This window comes from Anguilla anguilla, chromosome 16 (genome assembly GCF_013347855.1).
Source record: "Anguilla anguilla isolate fAngAng1 chromosome 16, fAngAng1.pri, whole genome shotgun sequence".
NCBI classification, from domain to species: Eukaryota; Metazoa; Chordata; class Actinopteri; order Anguilliformes; family Anguillidae; genus Anguilla; species Anguilla anguilla.
In genome coordinates, this window is record NC_049216.1 from 5,858,799 (window position 1) to 5,878,375 (window position 19,577).

Sequence of the window (19,577 nt, forward strand, 5' to 3'; positions counted from 1 at the left end):
GGTTTGCAGGTGTGCGTCCGATCCATTCGCCTGTCGTCGTAACTCATTGTAAGTAAAAGCTTTCCGAAAGGGGGCGTCGACGCTTGCTCGTTCCTCCCAGACGCCTACCATCAATGTCATCATTCAGAGTACGCAGAAAACAAACTTAACGTCCAAAGAACCAGGAAAATCTTCACCGAATTACTTTATATATTCCTTAAAGGAACAGACGCAAACGTTTGCCTATCCTACCCATAGTCAGACAATAAGAGTGATACCAGTGATTTCATCGCTGTGCGTCCATGACAAAAATATCTAAGGGGCTGCATCGCTAACTGTGCTACCTCTACCAATGGCTACAGATAGAAGCAACGTTAGCCAAAAAGCAAATTTCCTAAAAACTCCTTTAAGACTGAGACAACACTAATTTGAGACTTATCTTCCTCTAGATACTCCAATACACAGGACAGGAAGTAGAATCTACTCGGTGAAGTTTGCATGCATAAAAAAGCTGAGGTATATGTGCTTAAGAGACGTGTACTTGAATGACGTATAATGTTCTTTGAGGGCTGTATCATATAGTCATTTTTTATCACCCGATCAAACGAAACATTCCCTCTTACATGAATATCTTTGCTTAAACTAAATTAATACTCCGTGTTAAATTCTGCATTTCCAAATATTTAATCACACCATGACAATTAACACACCTACCTCCACACCATCTTCTATTTTTTTTTTTGCTTTTCACATTTTCAATAATTTTGATTATGTATCGATGCAATTTGAAGTTTGAACTCAACTGGGCATAACCTCACTAAAAATAAGTGGAAAAAAAGGCATTTTTGTGCAATATCCTCTGACACTAATTTGTTCCAACGCAAGGTTACACAATCCAGTGTACATGCTGAAGAAGTTACAGTGTATTAAAACAGCACTCAAGTCATCCTTATTACAGGTAGGAACCAGTGAAGGATGATTCCCTGTACGATATCAGCCTTGAAGTTGTGACATGAGGCTTTGTTTCTTCAGAGGACAGAGCAAAGAACCTCCTTAATAAGAGACAATACTGGATAAAAGCACTTCCTTAATACAAGACATGTCGTATAAGAGCACTTCCTTAATAAGAGACGTACTGGATAAAAGCACTTCCTTAAAAAGAGACATTTTGGATCAAAGCACTTCCTTAATAAGAGATATACTGGATAAAAGCACATGAAGGTATGTTGACAGCAACTGCTTGCGTGTACAATGTAACAAATCGAAACAAGAACACAAAATCCACGGTTACACACGACTGACACATCTACGGAGTTAACGCAGCGAATCAGAAAGTGTTTAGTGTCAGAAACGCAACAGTCTGAAGCGGTTGCCGGGGTCCGAAGCTAGCCGAGTGCTTCGGCGCGTTCGGCCGTGTTCCGCGCGCGCGTTAGCACGACGGCCTTCAATAAATAAACAGATCTGTCAGGCTGCGGCCATTAATAATAAACGGCGCGGAGCGGCGGGAAGCTCTTCGCTCGTGATTAGGATAAAGGTTTTCCGTCGACAGCCCGGCTGCTCCCGAAGGCACGGCCTTGAGATCGGAGGCCGGGGAAATATCGAAGGCGACCGAAGCCTTTTCACGAGTCGCTATTGAGCGCTAGCTTTTAATGGGAAAGAGAATGTGAGGGACTAAACTCTGAGGTACGGTTCTCAGAGCGCTCGCTGTCTGCTAGAGTGACAGGACAGAGGGGGTACAGGAATTGAGCAAGACAGCGTTTTAATATCTGGGGGGAGCCGGGAATATTTCACAGATACACCGTAAGTAGTTTGAAAGCTGCCTGACAAGTGTGTGAGCAAGAGACCCTAAAACTTGGCAGATATCTCTCGGCAACCGCTGTCCCACTCGAAAGGCTCTCTGAATGATGTCATCAGCCTCATCTCTCAGTCTGCTCTCTGGATGATGCCATCAGCCTCATCTCTCTGTTTGCTCTCTGAATGATGTCATCAGCCTCATCTCTCAGTCTGCTCTCTGGATGATGTCATCAGCCTCATCTCTCAGTCTGCTCTCTGGATGATGTCATCAGTCTCATCTCTTCATTTGCTCTCTGGATGATGTCATCAGTCTCATCTCTCAGTCTGCTCTCTGGATGATGTCATCAGCCTCATCTCTCAGTCTGCTCTCTGGATGATGTCATCAGCCTCATCTCTCAGTTTGCTCTCTGGATGATGTCATAAGCCTCATCTCTCAGTCTGCTCTCTGGATGATGTCATCAGCCTCATCTCTCAGTCTGCTCTCTGGATGATGTCATCAGTCCAGAGACTTCACACTACGGGGGGGGAGGGGCGGCACTCTGATTTAACTTCTGCAGGCTCTACTCCTGCCTGTTTCCAGAGTCACAGTCCTTCCTTGTGTATTTGTGTATTCAGACTCGGAAGCGCGTAGGACGCCATTTCACCCATCCGAACTCCAGGATGGGGTCTCATTTAAAAACGGCAACGGTACTGGCATTCCCCAGGGTACGACATCAATATTCTGGAGGTGATTTCCTCTCTGGTTAAGTTCGGCCTGCTCCAATCACACGAATAAACTCAGAAACTCCGAGTGCTGTACTTGTGAACAGTTTGGGGGGGAAAAAACGATGGCAGGAACCTCAATTATGTAAACACTTAATTTATTATTCATAGTAAGCCCTAAACAAAATTTTTTCCCCATTTGTTTCACATTTTATGGACTGCATTATGAAGTAGCATTTTACATTACTTCAGAAGAGGGTGGATTAAATATTTACTTTCAGTTATTTTAAATACTGTGGAACATTGCATTTCGTGTAATTACTGGATGGATCGCTTGGCTGCGAATATCATTAGGCCAAAGATACGGACTGTAAATATCCCCTTCCCTTTAATGCGAGGCATAAATGACAGGAAGCCATTTTATAGTCTGTTTACAGCGCTGGAAATGTGACAAGTGAAGATCAAAAATCTTTAAGTCAGAATCGAGCCCGGACTGCTCAGCACAGCAGGACTCGGGAGATAAGAAACTGAAGAGCCGCAAACTCCTGAAAGCTTTCTTTCCTGCTTGCAGAACATCAAAGGGAGTAAAGCTGGTCCTGTTGAAAAAACTTTAAAATACACCCTTAATGACAAGGATGTCCATGTTATTGGCATCGGTATCACCATTGGATACAATCCTGAGATATCAGCCCCAGATGTCAGTCTCAAATATCAGCCTCAGATATCAACTTTGGATATCAGGCTCATAGCAACCCCAGATATTGGCCTAGGATATCAACTTCAAATATCAGCCTCAAATATCATCCCTGGATATTGGCCTCAGATATGGCCCTCAAATACCAGCCCCAGATCTCAGCCTCTAATATCAGCCTTCGATATCAACCTCAGATATCAGCCTTAGATATAAACCTTGGATTTCACAAATGGATATTGGCCTCAGATATGGGCCTTAAACACCAGCCCCAGATCTCAGCCTCTAATATCAACCTCGGTTATTAGCCTCAGATATCAGCCTTAGATATAAACCTTGGATTTCACAAATGGATATTGGCCTCAGATATGGGCCTTAAACACCAGCCCCAGATCTCAGCCTCTAATATCAACCTCGGTTATTAGCCTCAGATATCAGCCTTAGATATAAACCTTGGATACCTTCCATGGATACTGGCCTCAGATATGGCCCTCAAATACCAGCCCCAGATAACAGGCCCCAGATCTCGGCCTCGGATATCAGCCTCGGTTGTTAGCCTCAGATATGGGCCGCGGTGCTTGAACCGTTGCGGTGCAGTGGCAGCGGAGCAGACGCTCCCGCCCGCCGGCCCCGGCGAAACCATGACAACCGGGTGAGAGCGTGCGAACCGGCCGCTGACTTGACGGCCCGGAGCACGCGAGGGACTGGGAGCGGGTGATTTGTGCATTAGTGACTGCGCCGGACTCCCTTGTTCTCCGAAAACGGCACGGAACGATGGCGCTTCGCGGCCGCGTCGCATTAATCCATTCCGACGCCCACGCGTTTCGCGGAGGGCATTAGTGACAGTGCTCCCATGCTCCCCCCTAATAGCCCCCACACCCCACACCCCCCCTTCCTTTAGCATTAATACAGGAGCTCATTATCAGAAACAGCCTGGCTTCTGAACGGGGAGCAGCGCACTGGATTCTGTAGCAGAGAAGGAATGAGGAGGAATCGCTAGGATTTTCATACATGTTAGAGGCTTGGTATCTTCAATATTCTGACTCCAGTGAGCCAGACTACCCTCGCAGAAAAGCAGTTGAAGTATTTACATTTTTTTTGGCATAATACAAATGTCTTGCATGACAAAAACATGTGAAAATATTTACAAAATGATTTATTTATTTCATTATTATTGAATGTATCTTGTAGTGTACGTTTCAGCATAGTAGAATATATGGTCCCTTGAGAGTCATGTCCCCTACAGGGGACAGAAATGTTTTGCCGGGTCTTGGGAGAATACGAGACCCGTTTGACCGTGGAGTACCCAGCATGCACTGCGGGCGCGGCGCGGCCTTACCCTTCTCGCAGCGGCGCCCCGTGAGGCCGGAGGGACACAGGCAGGTGTTTGGGGAGACGCAGGTGCCCCCGCTGCGACAGCCCTCCTCGCAGAAAGCTGGGGGACGACACAGAGGGAGAGAGAGAGAGATCAGCGGTCCGGATCGGAGGTTCCCGCGCCGCGAAACGGACAGCCTGCCACACGCTTCGCGTTTCCAGGAAAGAGACGGGGGGAAAAACCCTAGAGAGGCACCGAGGCATTCAGGAGGAGTTTCGGCCTTCAATGCGGAGAGGGGATGATTTTCAGAGCCGTCAAGAGGATCAGTTGCTCCGCATAATCGGGCCGTCCAAATAGAACTGTCCCTGTGTTCAATCAAATAATAGCGTTCTGTTTTGTGCAGATTCAGCTTGGTTTGGCAAACATCGAACGTTCATTTAGCAAGAAGCGTTTGCAAAAGAGAAGCAAAGCTTTTCGAATTAGCACGTGAAGCTAAGTAAGCTAGGGACACGTTTTGATAGAAGACTGGCGAGGAAAGGCACAAGACAGCATGTTTGGTTGTGATACGGGTGGAGGCGAGGTCATGCCAGAAGGAAAAAAAAAGTTTTAGGCTCGTACCCAATCACAGCTCTCCTTAAATAACAAATGAATTACGACCCTTTGAAATCTCACAGTATTAAAAAAACGCGATAAAAAAATATATAGTTACGCTTACTGCATTGATTCAAATACTAGGACAGCACTGTGTTCTTTGCTTTTCCACAGTAGTTTCTTCAGAGGCAGTTAAAACTCATCATAAACTGACTTATCGAAAATCCCTGCATGAAAATGAAGGGATAAAACGACTGACGATGAAACACTTTTTTAAATCTATACTGAATGCTGCCGGTTTTGTTTCCCTCCGAAAATCGGCGGTTTCCTGTCAGGGTAAAGACACAGCAGAGCGAAACAGCGCTTCCACAAAACGATAAGTAGAAGAAGAGAAGGGGGGGGGGGGGGGGCGAGAGTCAGAAAGGGAGAGAGGAAAAAAAAACACGTCAAAGGAAGGAGAGACAAAAAAAGAGAGAAGAAAAGCTTTAATCTCCATCACAATAACAATAACTGGGGATTAAAAAAAAAAAAACAAGAGAGCGGTTACATAATGCAGTTTGAGCTCATATAAACCACTCCTGCAGGATGCGATTGAAGAAGTTTTAATCGTCGTTCACGCTAACATGTTTACCGCGCGTGGAGAACAGTGCAAACAGCTCAATATGTTCCTGAGATCCCGCAGAAAAAAAAGTTTAAGAATTTAACTTTTTTTCTGACGTGATACGAGTGTCTTAGATGACAAAAACATGCTGCAGTGAAAATATTTTCTAAAGTTTCATTTTTCACTGACTGTCCCTTGTAGTGCGGTTTTCAGCACAGTAGAATACGTAGTTCTTGTCAATAAAACCAGAGGCTCGTGTCCCCTACAGGGGACAAAAATGAAGTAACGGGATATGACGAAGAACTGAAATTACTATGCTGTCTGATAACTAGACAATATTTGGGCAGCTGACATTAGACGGCTACATTAACTATTACCTAATACAAACAAAAACAGAAAAATATATATATTTTTGGTTGTTTATGGCTCATCCGGCTTGCTAAAACGGCAGCATGCTAACGACCCGGGAGAGCTGTGGGTGGCCTGAACGAGTTCTGTCATCTGCGCTCCGGACGTCAGTCGAAACCCGGTGGCTCAGGAAAAAGGACTGGAGTGCTCTTCTGAGTGTAACAGTCAGTGAAGAGGAAATCCCTCGCCCTTTTAAAGAAAACCTTAAAATCAAAAAGCTTCTCTCCCTTCAGTCGCGCCAGTCAGCATTGATGCGGCTCACTTAATCGGACGAACGAATCCGAGATGAGATCGGTGCGAACGAGGAATAAGGAATGTTCTGTGCATTGAGGTACACGCAGACACACTTTCGTAAATGAGATTGCTTTCAAGTAGAACACTACTAAATAATATAAATATATTAATATATAAGTAATAGTCATAATAGCAAGCTATAAAAGAAAAACATTGACTTAACTGGGTCCTATAAACTCTGCATGCAGACTAGCACAATATAGGTTCAAGCTGAAACTATAGTTCTTACCTTACAGTAATTTGATTGGCAGTAGCATATACCTGTAGAATAGAACTATTTAACCAAAATTTAGAACATTCCACCATGTATGCTTTAATTTGAGCGTACTCTTCTCAATGTGAAAATGCAGTTTATCGTTTGCTGATTATCTGTTAAATGACAACTGTGCACGTCTGTGAAGTCATTTTGAGTGATAATGCCAGGAGTCAAAGTGAAGTACTGAGTCTTGGGAGTGTAAGTCCGAGTCAAGCTTCCACCCGTGTTCTTCTCTGGCAATTGGAATCAATCGCAAGTTGTAAAATTTGTCAAGTCATGTGACTCAAGTCTACAACTCTGTAATTTATGTAATGTAACGCTGAGTCACGACTCACAGCGATACTATAAGCCACCTGTGAGCTTTAGATACTAGTCACAGATGAAGTATTAGAAAAGCACAGGAAGTTTCAAATTTGCAGAGCGTCCTTGAGTGGGGTGATCATCAGCCAGTCATCAACCAATCACCGCCCGTTCACTGCTCAGCCACCACTCAGACAAGGCCAGTGTTACTAACTGAGCAAAGTCACGTGACTCAAGTCCACAGCCCTGTAAATTACTCAGCCATTCTCACGGATAATACCGACACGATTACACCATGAACAAAAATTATAAACTTGTTGGCTTTCCACTTGTGAGATTTCATTTATGGATTCCAACAATTGTCATTTGGCTGCCATTTAAACAAGCCCAGCCATGCCGCAAAAAATGAAACGCACGGAGCGGAGTTTTCTGGCCTGCAGTCAGGCATTACGGAGTCCTCCTGCAAGCCTCCGAGATTCGCCACGGAACGCGGTGATCGGCGGTCAGGTACGCGAGGAGGAACTCAATTTCGGGAGGCCGGGGCTTAAGCCTGTTATAAAGGCGACACGCTTCCCCCCCTCTCATCAGCCGAAGGAGCTGAGTCACCCCGTTCCTCCCGCCGGGACTCCCTAAGCTCAGCCGGGCTCAGTCAGCTCCCGGGGGGCCTCTGAAGGCGCGTTCCGGGTCGTTCCGCCGAACTTAACGAGCTCCGGGGCCCAATCAGGCTGAGCGGGCGCTCGACGCGGGCCGAAATCCCGTCCGTTCGCGTACGGAGGTCCCTCCGAAACACGGGTACGGTCACACGATAAACGACAAAAATGTGTTAGTTTAAAAAAAAATGTCTGGCAGTAGATAAAACTAATACAGAAATGAATTAGCACTGAAGCATTTTATGACACCCTATGCATGATTTTCACATGAAACTGAACACAGACACTGGATTACTGAATCGCAACTGAACCTGCTTGTAACTAAACTGTTGTAAAAAAAAAAATATACAAGTGTATGCAGATTACAGAACAATACTAAGCGCATATGATGCAGTGACATCAGCAGTTAACCTTATTTATACTAGAGCATCAGAGTGCCCTTTTCACAATAGATGTGCAGCCCTTTTGAATCTTCCAGCTCCTGCATCCGGAATTCAAAAGGATTCCCAGACGGAGCAATAGGATTTTACACTGATCTTTAAGCACACGGGGGTTACTGAATTATACAAAGGTTCATCCAGAAATGTTTCTTAAGGGCATTGCATGGACCTCAGAGTACATAGAAACACTGAATCATGTCTTCCAGAAAATGACCTTTCGACAAAATGAAAAGCACACGGATTTAAATTTAGAAACTGCAGGGTCTGAATGCGGGGTAGTGAATATTTTATTGATTATCAACTCCCGTATTCATACCGCACAAACACACACACACACACACACACACACGCAGAAACGGGCGTGCAGTGCACACGCACTCAGGCAAACACAGAAACACACTTCGCATCCGTATTCAACCCATCGTCTACAGCAACCCCAAACCTGTTTCCCTTGTGTGTTGACACACAAATACGAATCGGTTGATACACAAGTCACAGAATCTCTCCGTCTATTTCAGTAGTCTGACAACTGCAGAGAAAGAAACATTTGCGAATCTGTGAATCTCAGCTATTTAACGTCAGTGCCAGTTATGTAATGTAACGATGAGTCACAAATCACAGCGATACTGTAGCCTACCTGTGAGCTATAGATGCCAGTCACAGATAAAGCATTACAAAAAGCACAGCAAGTTTCAAATTTTCAGAGCGTCCCTGAGCACGGTGATGCCCGTAATTGAGCTCCAAACCGTCCCAATTGCCATCCATTCATTAGCCAGTCATCAACCAGTCACCAGCCAGTCATCAACCAGTCACTAGCCAGTCATCGCCCAGTCACTAGCCAGTCATCGCCCAGTCACTAGCCAGTCATCAACCAGTCACTAGCCAGTCATCAACCAGTCACTAGCCAGTCATCGCCCAGTCATTAGCCAGTCACCAGCCAGTCACTAGCCAGTCATCAACCAGTCACTAGCCAGTCATCGCCCAGTCATTAGCCAGTCACCAGCCAGTCACTAGCCAGTCATCAACCAGTCACTAGCCAGTCATCGCCCAGTCATTAGCCAGTCACCAGCCAGTCACTAGCCAGTCATCAACCAGTCACTAGCCAGTCATCAACCAGTCACTAGCCAGTCATCGCCCAGTCATTAGCCAGTCATCGCCCAGTCACCAGCCAGTCACTAGCCAGTCATCAACCAGTCACTAGCCAGTCATCGCCCAGTCACCAGCCAGTCACTAGCCAGTCATCGCCCAGTCATTAGCCAGTCATCAACCAGTCATTAGCCAGTCACCAGCCAGTCACTAGCCAGTCATCAACCAGTCACTAGCCAGTCATCAACCAGTCACTAGCCAGTCATCGCCCAGTCATTAGCCAGTCACCAGCCAGTCACTAGCCAGTCATCAACCAGTCACTAGCCAGTCATCAACCAGTCACTAGCCAGTCATCGCCCAGTCATTAGCCAGTCATCGCCCAGTCATTAGCCAGTCACCAGCCAGTCACTAGCCAGTCATCAACCAGTCACTAGCCAGTCATCGCCCAGTCACCAGCCAGTCACTAGCCAGTCATCGCCCAGTCACTAGCCAGTCATCGCCCAGTCACTAGCCAGTCATCAACCAGTCACTAGCCAGTCATCGCCCAGTCACCAGCCAGTCACTAGCCAGTCATCGCCCAGTCACTAGCCAGTCATCGCCCAGTCATTAGCCAGTCACCAGCCAGTCACTAGCCAGTCATCAACCAGTCACTAGCCAGTCATCGCCCAGTCACTAGCCAGTCATCAACCAGTCACTAGCCAGTCATCGCCCAGTCATTAGCCAGTCACCAGCCAGTCACTAGCCAGTCATCGCCCAGTCACTAGCCAGTCATCAACCAGTCACTAGCCAGTCATCGCCCAGTCATTAGCCAGTCACCAGCCAGTCACTAGCCAGTCATCAACCAGTCACTAGCCAGTCATCGCCCAGTCACTAGCCAGTCATCAACCAGTCACTAGCCAGTCATCGCCCAGTCATTAGCCAGTCACCAGCCAGTCACTAGCCAGTCATCGCCCAGTCATTAGCCAGTCACCAGCCAGTCACTAGCCAGTCATCAACCAGTCACTAGCCAGTCATCGCCCAGTCACTAGCCAGTCATCGCCCAGTCACTAGCCAGTCATCGCCCAGTCACTAGCCAGTCATCAACCAGTCACTAGCCAGTCATCGCCCAGTCACTAGCCAGTCATCGCCCAGTCATTAGCCAGTCCTCAGCCAGTCCTCATCCAGTCACCAGCAGTCCTCACCCAATCATCGCCCCTTTACTGTCCAATCACCAGCCATATCAGACCAGTGTTCCAATCTGAGCAGCTTGGCAAGAGACTATCTACTCAGCACCGATTTTTAAAGAATTACACGGTTCTACAGTTATATCTAAAATTGGAGTAAGCCCGGGAGTCAATCAACACTCCTTAACCTCGACTAACAGTTCAAAGCAGGAATCATTTTTCTTCTTCTTCTTCTTCTTCTTCCCAGACAGGGTGTGGAGAGTTGAACAATCGTTAGCACTAGCTCGCCAAATTGCGTTTCTGAAGAAAAACAGCAATGCTTGCTTTTGCTTTTAAGTCAAAGTTGAAGACACATTTTGACTGAATAGAGGCCCATGTTTTCCCCTATAATCAACACGGCCTGTGCAGGAGAGTAGGGTGTAGGGCAGTTCACAGAAGTCGATCCCCCAAAGGAAAACAGACTTTACTGTGCTGACAGGGAGACTGCAGGTCTGATAAAGACACAGTGCTCAGTTGCAAAACATCCTACTGGATCAGCATTATGTGAACCTTAGGTTCTCCACAATACAATGAAATCATGTTTGGTACTGTTGGAAAGCTGATGTCAGGGGGAACAAGTTGGTGTCTCGGTGTGGTGCTGACTAAATATCTTGATACCTATGAGTCAGCGCTCAGCCAGATACAAAGGTTAATTGGTTATGATATGTTTGCAGAGCTAGTGCAAGCAGGACCATTGATCCGTACCGTTTGTCAGGACTGTGTCTTTATTTGATGACTTTGTGTTTCGATTTATCTTTCGGGGAAAAGTGCAATGGTTTGGGGAAACTCGTCAACACATTCTCCTGCGCGTATAAGCCATTTACGCTTACAGCCATTTCACCACTCACATTACGCACCATTGTGTATTGTCATTATAACTGAACACAGTGAACAATAAACTGCATTCACTTTTACCTGGCATTCCTCGTGGACTCTCACCATTGCACACCTAGCGGTTTCAAGGTTCTAGCATACACACGTAACTCAGGAACACACAGTCACTCACCTGTACACTAGTGTTGTAGCAGGATACACAATTGTATTTTTGCGCAAAATACACAAGCCAGAGGCACGTCCGCGTCTACCAAGATAGATAGCAATTCGTATAGAGCCACACTACTGGCGAAAAGCAGTCTTCTCCGTCTATGCATGACTGTTAGCACCGAACACTATTTTTGGAGGCAGATAATTGAGATTAAATGAATGAATCCCATTCCAGTAGTGCTGTGTAAGACTACACGTGTTCCTTCGCCACTCAGGTACTTCGGCTGTTCGTTGTGTCGGAGGGGTTTCTTACAGTTGGTGACCTTGACGCGTTAAGTTCTGGCTTCGTACAGTTGGTGACCCTGATGCTGTTCGGTCTATCTGAGGGGTTTCAAACGGCGGGCAAAATGAATCACTAAAACAGGCCTGTCTTAAACCTTTAAGGAGTAAGGTTGAAAATATGTGATTAGAATGTTCAGTTAATGCTGATGTCACAATCACTATAGGCAACTGAAAGCAATAGAGTTCTAGAACACTGAAAGAACATTGAAAAAAGAAAACATTCCAAAAAGCCTACTCTTCAAAGGGTTAAACCCCAGACAGAGTCTGTGGTTGAGGCTTTGGGGCCTCTTAAAAGAAAGAAAAATGTAAAAGTCGCACGAAATGAAAATGTTTTGTTCAATCCCTCGAATGTTTAGAAATTAATTCACATTAAAAGTAATTGCCTTAATGAATTTAAACCCCTCTCTAGTGTACAATACTAGAATCTAATCTAATCTACTTTAAAATAACAAAAATATGACAAATTAAATTAACTCCCCACAGAAAAAAAACAAAACCAAGTAACATTCAAATTGAAAGCCACTTAAAGGAGTTATTCTCCGGCTCAGTCAAAATGTACAAAGAAAGGACACAACTGCATGCTTACTTCCTGCTAACGCAAAACGTTCACGCAATGTTGCCGCCATGTAGCGGCAAATAGCATAACACTGACAAAACATTCCAGCAGCATCTGTGTCAGCTGGGCTGCTGCTACTGACAAAACACGCTCTACATCCACACCCTGCATAGCTGTGATGTCACCATATCCTTGGGCGGGGCAGAGGCACCTGAGAGTAAAATGGCAGAATGCAGAGAGCGGGGAAGCGAGGGAGCAGAGCGTTCTGTGTCTCTCCCAGCTCTCAGCAGGAGACCCACAGCGCACAATAGGTGCTATTACACAGCCCAAAAAAACAGCAGCCATTTACAAATTATTCTGACAATGCAGGAAGTAACACTCGCGTCACAATGTGCCACAACGTCAAATCAGCCGACCACATTACCAATCTAAGTGCGAAACCCAGAAAACGTGATCAATGTGATTGCTCCTAAATTTTCACTGAAACCGTTTTAGAAAATTGTACCTGTTCATAACTGGATTTTTGTCCTTGACCTTGTATTGCATATTAACTGGATACTGTATTCATTCATTTGTAGTGTGTGACAGTTGTATTTGTCTGTTTGTATTGCTTGCGTTTATTGTTGTAACAATGTTTATGCTGCTTTCTTGGCCTGGTCACTCTTGAAAAAGATGAGACTTTTACCTGTTTAAATAAAGGATATATATATATAATTAAAAGTAAAAGGAAGTCATCTTTATCGAACTACTGCAACAGTTGGCATGCTGCACAGGGGGAAATGTATGACTTTTAACGATCTTATTCCAACACGAAATAAATATCTAAAATCAGTGTGTCATGCTGCAAATATGAGGCCATTTTATGATCACGAATAAGATTTCAAATACTGGCTCAGCAAAACACATGTTTTTGAAGAATTATTCCCAAAGGTACACTTGGCAGGACTCCGGTTAATGTCTCCAACCAAAAACTTTTGAATTTGACATCTATGCCAAATGTCAAGAGGGTGCTTTATAATATCAAGCTTATATTTCATGATACCAACTCATTCCTCCACGTTAAAACCCGAAAACTCTATATTCGATCAAACGGGCCGTCGTTGCATTCGTGAACATGCTGAGTTGACACATTTCAGGACAAGCGTCGCCCTATTTTACAACCGCGTTGCCCATAAACTTTTTTACGTGACAAAAAAGGGTTTATTTCCGAAATACCAGCCGGGCAATAAGTGATGAACGGCCCGCATTTTCCGGAACCATCTATTTTAAAGCTCCTCAGAGGAAATGTCGAAAACGCTGTCTGAACAGGCTATTTCATTCTTACAAATATAAAGATACCTGGCGGTTCATAACAGAAATGTCTTTTGCTTCTCATTTTTTTCCGTTTCTGCGGTCGCTCGGTTTACTAATGAACCGCTTCCCAATGAAGGTTCGGCAAAGACGTTCTCTGGGAGAAGAGACTGCGCTCTTCTACAAAAAAAGAATTAATGAAGTCCTTCTCCAACACCGTTTCTCCTTTAACCTGAAGAACATTTAATGGTCACACAACGTACAGTATATACATTAGGGCTATAGATATGTGTGTACATTCTGTAACCTAGTATTTTAATCAGGACCATAGATATGTGTGTACATTATGTAACCTAGTATTTTCATTAGGACCATAGATACGTGTGTACATTATGTAACCTAGTATTTTCATTAGGACCATAGATACGTGTGTACATTATGTAACCTAGTATTTTCATTAGGACCATAGATACGTGTGTACATTATGTAACCTAGTATTTTCATTAGGACCATAGATAGGCGTGTACACTCTGCAACCTAGTATTTTCACATTCCATCTCATTAGAATGCACCACTGGCTGTTTGATTTTTATATAGACGCAGCATATGTAGTATTTCATGAACATTTCCACTTCCAGAGGAACACAACGTAGCGAGCGTTTCGCTTGCTAATCTAAACAGTGTCACTGGGGGGCTGACAAATACATTGGAGGTATGGGGGAGAAAAACAGCTCTGTTGATGTGTGGAAGTCTCGCCTCAGCCTTGATCATGGGAAAGCCTAACGTCAACGCTAACGTTAAGGCGCTAATGCTGGATGAACTGTGGTCAGATCACCTTCCAGGCAGATCCGGCTCCTCCCCCCTTTCACCCACAGAGTCCCCGCTCACTGAGCCAGCGGGTAGCGGCTATCCTTAGCATCCCTCTCAAATCCGCAAGCCCCCTAATTAAACAAGTTCTGCCAGAATTCTAACACTCGAGGCGCATCTGGGAGACGCGCACACGGTGAGAAAATGATCTCATGGTAATGCATCAGAAATTTAACAACGTTGACAGAAGTTGCTCGGAAGTTTAGCGTCTGGGAGACGGTAGAAATTATATTTAGTCGATCTTTTTGAGATAACATCTTGTACAGTGTCATCCTTCTTAAAGGTTGGCATGATACTGTAGGCAGTTTACTCTAGCTATAGGCTTCAGTTAAGCAGAGTGCAGTAACTGTCACAAATAATTATTCATATTTATATTTTTCCTTGACTTACAAACAACTTCAAGTGTAACTTTTTCTTCCGGAGTAAATTTGATGTAATTGCTGAAATCAGCAAACCGTTTCTGAAGATCAAAAGTACTGATTGAGCCGAAGCCACGACGTTTGACAGAGAGGGATAAAAGGAGGCAGGAAAAGGATGAATAAACGACTGTACAGGTGAGAAAAATGTCAACGTGACGAGGAGAGACACATCCTTGGGGCTGAAAGAAAACAAAACAAAAAAGAAGGACTTTGTTCTGAAGGGAATATGAGGTTCACTTCAAGGGCGGTGACGAACAGACAGCTATTTCACTGTCGCCCATACAGCATACACCCTTGAGCGATTGCTGCTTTTATTTTTGTCCATCCATCCATCCATCCATCCACTAGCTAACCTGCTTATTCATACATATTTAGGTAGGCTTGAGGCTATCCCAGCATGCATTGGATGGGTGGGTGGGTGGGGGGGCAGGGGGGTGGTGCTGGAGCCTATCCCAACATGCATTGGGCGAGAAACAGGAATACACACTGGACAGGTCACAGATCTATCGTGGGGCACACACACCATTCACTCACACACTCATACCAATGGGCAGTTTAGAGTCTCCAATTAGCCCTCTGCATGTCTTTGGACTGTATCCAGAGGAAACCCATGCAGATACGGGGAGAACACGCAAACTCCACACAGGCCAGAATAAAACCCGCTTTTATTCGTCGTCTCAAAGACTGCAAAGACCACCAAAAGAGAATACACAATGTGGTCTTACTGTAAAATAACCCAGTCACTGGCCAGCGAAAAGTATCATTTGTTGTCAACCAAACGGCAAATAACAGGCAAAATGGCCATAAATAATAGAGCGGCATCACGAATGCAGAATGATTTAAGGACAGTTTTCCTGGGAGCAGCAGGGAAGCGGAGACATAAAATGTCCAATGAAGAGCTGTCGGCGCTTCGGAAGGCGGGCCATTACACTGAGAATACGCCGCAGTAAAGCTATAATAACCTTTGCACTCGCTGTCATATCACGTTATTGGAAACAATCAACAATCTTGAAGATCTACGGTCGACCCTGTAAACCGAATAAACTTTGGCTCAGCTGTATTTTAATGCTGGTGCTGTGCCGATTTCACTGCGAGGTTTGTGTTACAGTATGTAACTGCCATTCAGTGGCTTATCCAGAGCCACTCGCAGGTTTTTACATAACGACCATTTACAGAGCTGGATACATGCTGAAAAATTCAGGTGAAGTATCTTGCTCAAGGGTACAATAGCAGCACCATGCCTGGGACTAAACACCTAAAACCATTGGATAAGAAGTCCAGTTCCCTAATCACTGTACTGCCCTTGATAAGACAGCCAATCGGCAGCAAGGACATGCAACCGCCATGCGATCACGTGATGTGTTTTTGTCAATCTCACAGAAGCTTCAAGGCCTTGCTGCCGATTGGTTGTCTTGCCAACATTCAATAAACATCAGCTGTGATTTTATTTTCCCCCGAAAGCATTTCACCTTGCCTCCGGAGTTCAGATCTTTGCTACCGCATCAGGTACAGTATAATTAAAGACCAAAGGAAAGGCAATCCACCAGATGATGCTGACAATCATTATTGCGCAAAAAAAATACTCAATAATTATCAAACAAGCATATCGGCCAGGCCTACCTACAACCTATGGGCCAGAATCCCTTTTCCCTAACCATGATAGTACACTACGACTCACACATCATTTAAATTCATTAAGATCAGGAGATAGGGTAGTCATGGTCAGCACTGCCATACTTTATTGAAAACATCTGCACTACAGAGACACTGTCTACATTCTCACTGCGAGCAACGACAACGTCGGTTCAAATCTGGCCGCACAACCTTTGTCACATGTCTCCCACTCTATCCCCCCTCTCTCACTCACCATTCCTCTCTCTCACTCCCCATCCCTCTCTCTCCCTCACCACCCCTCTCTCTACCTCCCCCCTCTTCCTCTCACTCCCCACCCCTCTCTCTACCTCTCTGCTCTTTCTCTCACTCCCCACCCCTCGCTCTACCTCCCTGCTCTTTCTCTCACTCCCCATCCCTCTCTCTCACTCCGTACCCCTCTCTCCCTCCCCACCCCTCTCTACCTCCCCCCTCTTTCTCTCACTCCCCACCCCTCTCTCTACCTCCCTGCTCTTTCTCTCACTCCCCATTCCTCTCTCTCACTCTGTACCCCTCTCTCCCTCCCCACCCCTCTCTACCTCCCCCCTCTTTCTCTCACTCCCCATCCCTCTCTCTACCTCCCCCCTCTTCCTCTCACTCCCCACCCCTCTCTCTACCTCTCTGCTCTTTCTCTCACTCCCCACCCCTCGCTCTACCTCCCTGCTCTTTCTCTCACTCCCCATCCCTCTCTCTCACTCCGTACCCCTCTCTCCCTCCCCACTCCTCTCTACCTCCCCCCTTTCTCTCACTCCCCACCCCTCTCTCTACCTCCCTGCTCTTTCTCTCACTCCCCATCCCTCTCTCTCACTCTGTACCCCTCTCTCCCTCCCCACCCCTCTCTACCTCCCCCCTTTTTCTCTCCCTCCCCATCCCTCTCTCTACCTCCCTGCTCTTTCTCTCACTCCCCATCCCTCTCTCTCACTCTGTACCCCTCTCTCCCTCCCCACCCCTCTCTACCTCCCCCCTCTTTCTCTCACTCCCCATCCCTCTCTCTCACTCCGTACCCCTCTCTCCCTCCCCACCCCTCTCTAACTCCCCCCTCTTTCTTTCACTCCCCACCCCTCTCTCTACCTCCCATTCTGTCCTGTCTAAATAAAGCTGAAAAGCCCTTTAAAAAATACATTTAAAAAAAACAAAGTAAAAAGTTTAGTTTTGAAACAGCTCTTATATAAATTTCCTTAGCCTTAAATCAGCCAGATCAGGTCTTAGTCACTGCTTTAATGTTCTCTAACATACTGAAGCAAATTATTTCTTTTGAAAGATGCTACATTTTTAATTAATTTACAGATATCCCTGAAAATCAAAGGGGAAAAAAATCAAAGTTCTAATTGCAGAAACGAGGACAGCTGTTTGTTGAAATCAATTAACAGAAAGTGAAAAGTTCAAAGACAAGGAAAAAGGAAACGAGCAAAACCAGAGTTGTGGATGCGGTGTCCAATCAACAACACTCTCCATACCGAACTACGTCCAAAACTCAGCTTCCCAGAGTCCTCACCAAGACCAGGAAATCAGCCCACATCACCCCATTCTCCCCATGCCAATTTCCTCACACCAAGCCCTGCAAAATCAATTTTCAATTACATTTTTATTTGTATTGCGCTTTTTACAGACACTGTCGCTAAGACGGTTTATACTGGAAACACAAAAGAAAATTGGGCAACAAAAAAAACAGGCCTGAACCCCCAAAAAGAGAGCAATAGAGGTAAATACTCCACAGTGGGGAAAAAACTGGCCCCGAACTTCACCTCTCCCACACACCATTAAGGTCCACTGCCACTGGACTACTGGTTGTCCCCAACACAATACAACAGAACATACAGTAAACACGTTCTCAACAACCTTACCCTTTAAGCCGGTGTAAGACCACAAAAATGTGATTAGAATGTTCTGAATTGAACATTCTAATGATGATGTAACAATCGCTCCTTGTAACTGAAAGCAATGGAGTTCTAGAACACTGACTTAGAATTTTGAAAAGCATTCCAAAAAGCCTACTCTCCACAGGGTTACTCTACAGAATATGCTTGGGCTTTGGGTAGAGCTTGTGTTTGCAGAGAGTTTTGTGTGGATAAGCTGTTCCTCAGCAGTAGGGTGTTTGTGGAGGTGAAGCAGGGGTAGGGAGGATTGATGACTGAGCCATGCTATAGAGTTCTACAGGACCTGCAAAAGTGGCCATCACAATGAGGGACCCGGGGCTGCCCCAGAATCTGCCCGATCAAAAGTATCTCCGTAACAAAATTTTACATTTGGCTTTTACAAGTACGACTGCAGCAAATGACAGACCGGAATGAAATGTACCAGGTTTCAGAACCGGTTCTGCTCAATTAACATGTTAATCTCCATCACTGGGTTCATTCAGTTCCATTCTAGCAGAAAAAAACATGCCCACATCCTACACCCCAAGCAGGTACACCTCTCAAATTAGAATCAGGGATGTCTAATTATATGTAGAGGAGGTCTAATGTGTTTATTCATATTAAAGTTCAACCCCATACATTTAAATAGAGCCATTTCGGTCATAACTGCTTAGGTTGGGGTGAAGATAAGTACTGTAATTAACTCGGCTAGCCTGAGACTGGAACTGTTATGCTAGCTGCAACAACAATAGGTAAGTGATTTTCATTACAGAGAAATATAAGTCAAGCTCAGTCCAAAAAATAAATAAATAAATAAATAAATAATAATATGATTAAAAAAAGAAAATTAACAAAATGCAGTCACAGAAAACCCTCCGCACTCAAAGGAAATATTTAAATGTAAATGTCGGTTGTAAAGCTCAATAAATATATATATTTTTTACATGAAAAAATGAAATGGTGCAACAGAATACTAATCATAAGGCTTGGCAAATGTAACTGTTTAAAATATATATCCATCATCCAAATGGATGTTCCCTTTTCAAAGTACCATTACATATAGAGGTAATCTGTAAATACACGGCAAAAAAAGAAATTTGGGGAGAAAAATGAAAAGCAAGACAGAGGTAGCGAAAGTGCTTGACAATGCTTTTCCTCAAACTGCCTTTTTAAAACATACTGTATCATTTTACCCCCCTCCGTTCTACATTCCGTTTTCTCAATTCGTATTTGTGCGATTGGCGTTTATATTCTTCCGTTGTTCTTTCCTTTCCTTGCTCAGCTATAATGCGCAGAGGAATCCC

The 19,577-nt window shown here is 44.9% G+C and overlaps 1 protein-coding gene across 1 annotated transcript in view; it reads right to left on the bottom strand.

Annotated features, from left to right (window-relative positions):
• Positions 1-19,577, bottom strand: part of LOC118215670 (protein kinase C-binding protein NELL1-like) — a 297,337-nt gene that overhangs the window by 36,661 nt on the left and 241,099 nt on the right. Inside the window, exon 15 of the mRNA XM_035396613.1 lies at positions 4,506-4,601. Coding sequence (XP_035252504.1) covers positions 4,506-4,601 — 96 coding nt within the window. The remainder of the gene's footprint in view (positions 1-4,505; positions 4,602-19,577) is intronic.